The 4,000-nt window shown below is 38.3% G+C and overlaps 1 protein-coding gene across 1 annotated transcript; it reads right to left on the bottom strand.

The window, feature by feature from the left end:
* Positions 1-400: 400 nt before the first annotated feature.
* Positions 401-3,720, bottom strand: LOC129953503 (uncharacterized protein K02A2.6-like; the record flags this gene model as incomplete). Its single annotated transcript, XM_056066742.1, has 1 exon — positions 401-3,720. A coding segment is annotated over exon 1 (3,320 nt), but the record flags the coding sequence as incomplete, so codon positions are not given.
* Between the last annotated feature and the right edge of the window lie 280 nt (positions 3,721-4,000).

Genomic DNA, 4,000 nt, shown 5'->3' with positions numbered 1-4,000 from the left:
TTTTCCATCTTAGGGTATTCGCCACCTTTTAATGTGATCCTCCTTCCTGATCCACATTCAGCATAAAAAACAAACTTTCTTATTGCACCCTCTGTAAATCAAACGCTTTATTTATAGTTTGATTTCAATTATTTTATTATAAATTAATTCAAAAATATTTAATACAAAAAAGAGCACAATGCTCATTGAGGTTAAAAGGAGAAGTGGCTGGTTTTCGGTTGCCGCCTAACACACGTTGGTGGTTAGTTGACGTTTTGCATCTGTCATATTATGATTATGACATATAAGATAGTTACTTGGGGTCTGCTCCCATTACATCCCCCTTCTTTTGAAGCATTCGATAACCAATGATTAGTGGCTGTAGGTCAAACGCTGAGGTGGCCTGACTGTCCTTCCATACCTGGTTGTATAGGCTGATGACGACTGTAGCCCAGTGGAGGCTGTATTCTGTAAATCAGGATCACTGGGTTTTGGTTGACTATTGGTTGTTGATGGATGCGGTGTTGACTTGGTGTTTCTAGGTGGTGATGGTTGGAATGCGCTTTCTGGCGTCTGGAAGTCTGCGATATTAGTTGGAGGATTACGTATTTCGGCTTCCGTAGGCTTTATGTTGCAGGAACTTCGACGGAATAGCTTTCCTTCCTCGTCACTGATTATGTATGATCTGGGATGAACTTTATCGATGATGACTGCTGGTTTCCATTCTTTTTTTTTATTAATCCTGGTTACAATCTTTTGCCCTTGATTCAGTTCTTTGTCTGCCTTAGATCCCTTATTTGCGTAGTTGGCTTGTTTTTGGCGTTCTTCTTTTAGTAGTTGTGGTATGTCAGCTGTTTTTGTTTTTGGTACAAGCGAGGAAATGACTGTTGGTAAGGGTGATCTTATGTCTCGGCCATAGAGTCTTTGGGCAGGGCTTCCTAATTTACCTCTTGGAAGGTTCATGAAGTTTAATAAGCCCAGGTGATGGTCGGTGTTATCATACATGCATTTTTTTAAAATATTTTTTGCTGTTTGGACTGCCCTTTCAGCTAGTCCGTTACCCCTTGTGTGATATGGAGAACTTGTTTGATGTTTAAACTTCCAATCCGTTGAGAATGTCTTGAAATCTTGACATGAAAATTGTGGGCCATTGTCCGTTTCTAATATACGAGGGATGCCATTGCTAGAAAAAACGCTTTTTAGAAATTGAATAACATTTTTGGCTGTAGCCTCTGATAAAATTTGAAATTTAATGTAACCTGAGTAGCTGTCTGTTAACACAATATAGTCTTCACCATTGAAATAGAACAAATCAGCTGCAGTTATCTCAAATGGGTAATTTGGTATCTGTGTGGCTCCGATCTCAATTTTATTGTTGTCACGTTGATGAACCTGACAGGCGGGACATTTTTTTATATAGCTGGCTATGTCAGCGCTCATGTTTGGCCAGAAAATTGCATCCCTGGCTTTTTGAACACACTTTTCGTAACTGAAGTGTCCACTATGGATGTACTTGAGGACTTCATCTCTCATTTTGATTGGTATGAGTGCTTTTTGTGCTTTAAATATGACTCCGTCATATATTGCCAGCTCTTCTCTAAAATTCCAATATGGCTTAACACACTTTGGTAGGTAATTTATGTTGCTTGGCCAGCCGTCAGTGATATACTGTGTAAGTTGTTTGAAAGTTTCATCATTTTTGGTGAGATTAATTAGACGATCTAGCTCTTTGTCAGAAATCGAGAGTACGAGCTGAATCTGTAAGTCGTTTTCTTCGTGCTCTTTTTCTTTATTGTTTCTGCAATCCCTACTTAACGGGTCGGCTAGGTGCATATGTTGGCCCTGTTTGTAAACGACTATTGGATTGTAAGTAAGTAAGCTCAGACGAATTCGTTGTAAGCGTGCTGGTGAAGAATGAATTGGCTTTCTAAAGATTACCTCTAACGGTTTGTGGTCGGATTCAATGACAATATTTTTCCCCCAAACATATTCATGAAATTTCTCACAACCAAATTTTATTGCGAGAGCTTCTTTTTCTAATTGTGAATAGCGGGTCTGGCAATCAGTTAGTGCTTTTGATGCAAATGCTACGGGTTGCTCTTTTTGCAATAGGACAGCACCTAGTGCTGTAGAACTAGCATCTACTTGTAGCTTTACATCATCGTTTACATCATACAATCGGAGCACAGGGGGTTTGCTTATAATCGATTTAAGTTTTTCGAATGCAGTGGCTTGGTTGGTTTCCCAAATCCACGGTGTTGACTTTTCCAATAGTGAACGGAGTGGCTTTGCGATTGATGAAAAGTTCTTTATATATTTGCTGAGATAAGTAAATTTTCCCAAGACGCGCATTAATTCTTTACGGTTTGTTGGCTCTTTAAGTCGTTGAATCGCATCGGTTTTTTCGGGGTCTGGTGTCATTCCTTGTGCGCTGATGATATGGCCTAAGAATTTAATGGTTTTTTGCTCAAATATGCATTTGGTTTTGTTTAGTTTTAACCCATTTTCTTTTAAGATGTTGATTACTTTCTCTGTGGTACGTCTTAAGCCTTCGATTGATTTTGCATGGATGAGGATATCATCCATCGAAACTTTTACATCTGGTATATGGCCGAATAAGGTGTGCATGATGTGTTGAAACACCTCGGGAGCTGAACAAATTCCAAATGGGAGCCTTTTACAGCTGAACCTTCCCCACGGAGTAGCAAAAGTTAAAATTTTTTTCGTGCGGTCTGATACACGCACTTGCCAGAAACCTCGCATACAGTCCAAAAGAGTAAAATATTTAGACCCACGTAATTGGGCTGCAATTTCCTCGATAGTTTGCATTGGGTGGTGGCGGCGCATTATGTTGCGATTGACGATGGTTGGATCAATACAAATTCGCAGTTTTTGTTTATTTCGCACTATGACCATTGGCGACACGGATTTGGTTGCTTCATTCGTGGGCTCTATGACATCTAATTTAACCATGTTGTCAAGTTCTTTCTTCACGTCATCTCTAATTTTATATGGAATACGCCGAGCCGGAGTTATCTCGAACTTAGGATTGTCTATCAGATCAATGTCGTATTCATAGCCTTTTAAGCACCCTAATCCTTCAAATATGTTATCATCTTTCTTGATTTTATTTATACGACTTATAAGACCAAGCTTCTCGCATGTGTTTGAACCTAGAATCGGTTGTATTTCTTCGGCCACGATTTTAAATGTTATTTTGCACTCTCGATTAGCGATGGTGCAACGAATTATTGATTCGCCAAGTACATTAAGCCTGTGGTTGCTGAAAGATATAAGATTTTTGGTTGTGCATGGGATTATCTTAGAATCTGTGCTTTTTACTATTTTTTGAGGCAAAACGTTGCATTGAGCACCTGTATCGAGTTTAATTTTGTGACTTTTGCCATTAATATTTATGGTTTCGGTGAATTTGTCATTTTCGACAATTTCATTTTGAGACACGCATCCAATAAACAATGGTAAGTCATCATCATCACTTTGTTCTTCGCAAAGATGTATGTTTTTTGATGTGCTTGCTATTTTTTTATTTTTATCTTGAGATTTGTTTTTTGTGCAATATGCTTCAAAGTGGTTATTTCTATTGCATGTCTTACACACGTGTCGATAAGCTGGACAGCTACGATAGCTATGGTTCTTGCCACAGTTTCGACAGTCAAAAGTCTTAGCCTTGGATTTATTTGACCTTTCAATCACATTGACTTTTCTTTCACTTTCTTCCATTATTTGTGCAGTTTGTTTTTGAGCTAGTTCTGTCGATTGACACATTTGAATCGCTTTAGTTAGCCCAATGTCTTCAGATAATAATTTAGTTCTCAATTCGTCGTTTCTTATACCCAAAATAAGCTGATCTCGCAATAAACTATCCGTCAGCTGCTCAAAGCTACAATTATTTGCTTGTATTCGAAGTCTGGACATCAATTCGTCTATGCTTTCACCTTCTTTTTGTGTAATTTTATTAAATTTGTAGCGCTCAAAGGTTGTATTTATTTTAGGAATAAAA

This window comes from Eupeodes corollae, unplaced genomic scaffold (assembly GCF_945859685.1).
Source record: "Eupeodes corollae unplaced genomic scaffold, idEupCoro1.1 scaffold_1230, whole genome shotgun sequence".
NCBI classification, from domain to species: domain Eukaryota; kingdom Metazoa; phylum Arthropoda; class Insecta; order Diptera; family Syrphidae; genus Eupeodes; species Eupeodes corollae.
This window is presented reverse-complemented; position numbering and strand designations above follow the sequence as displayed.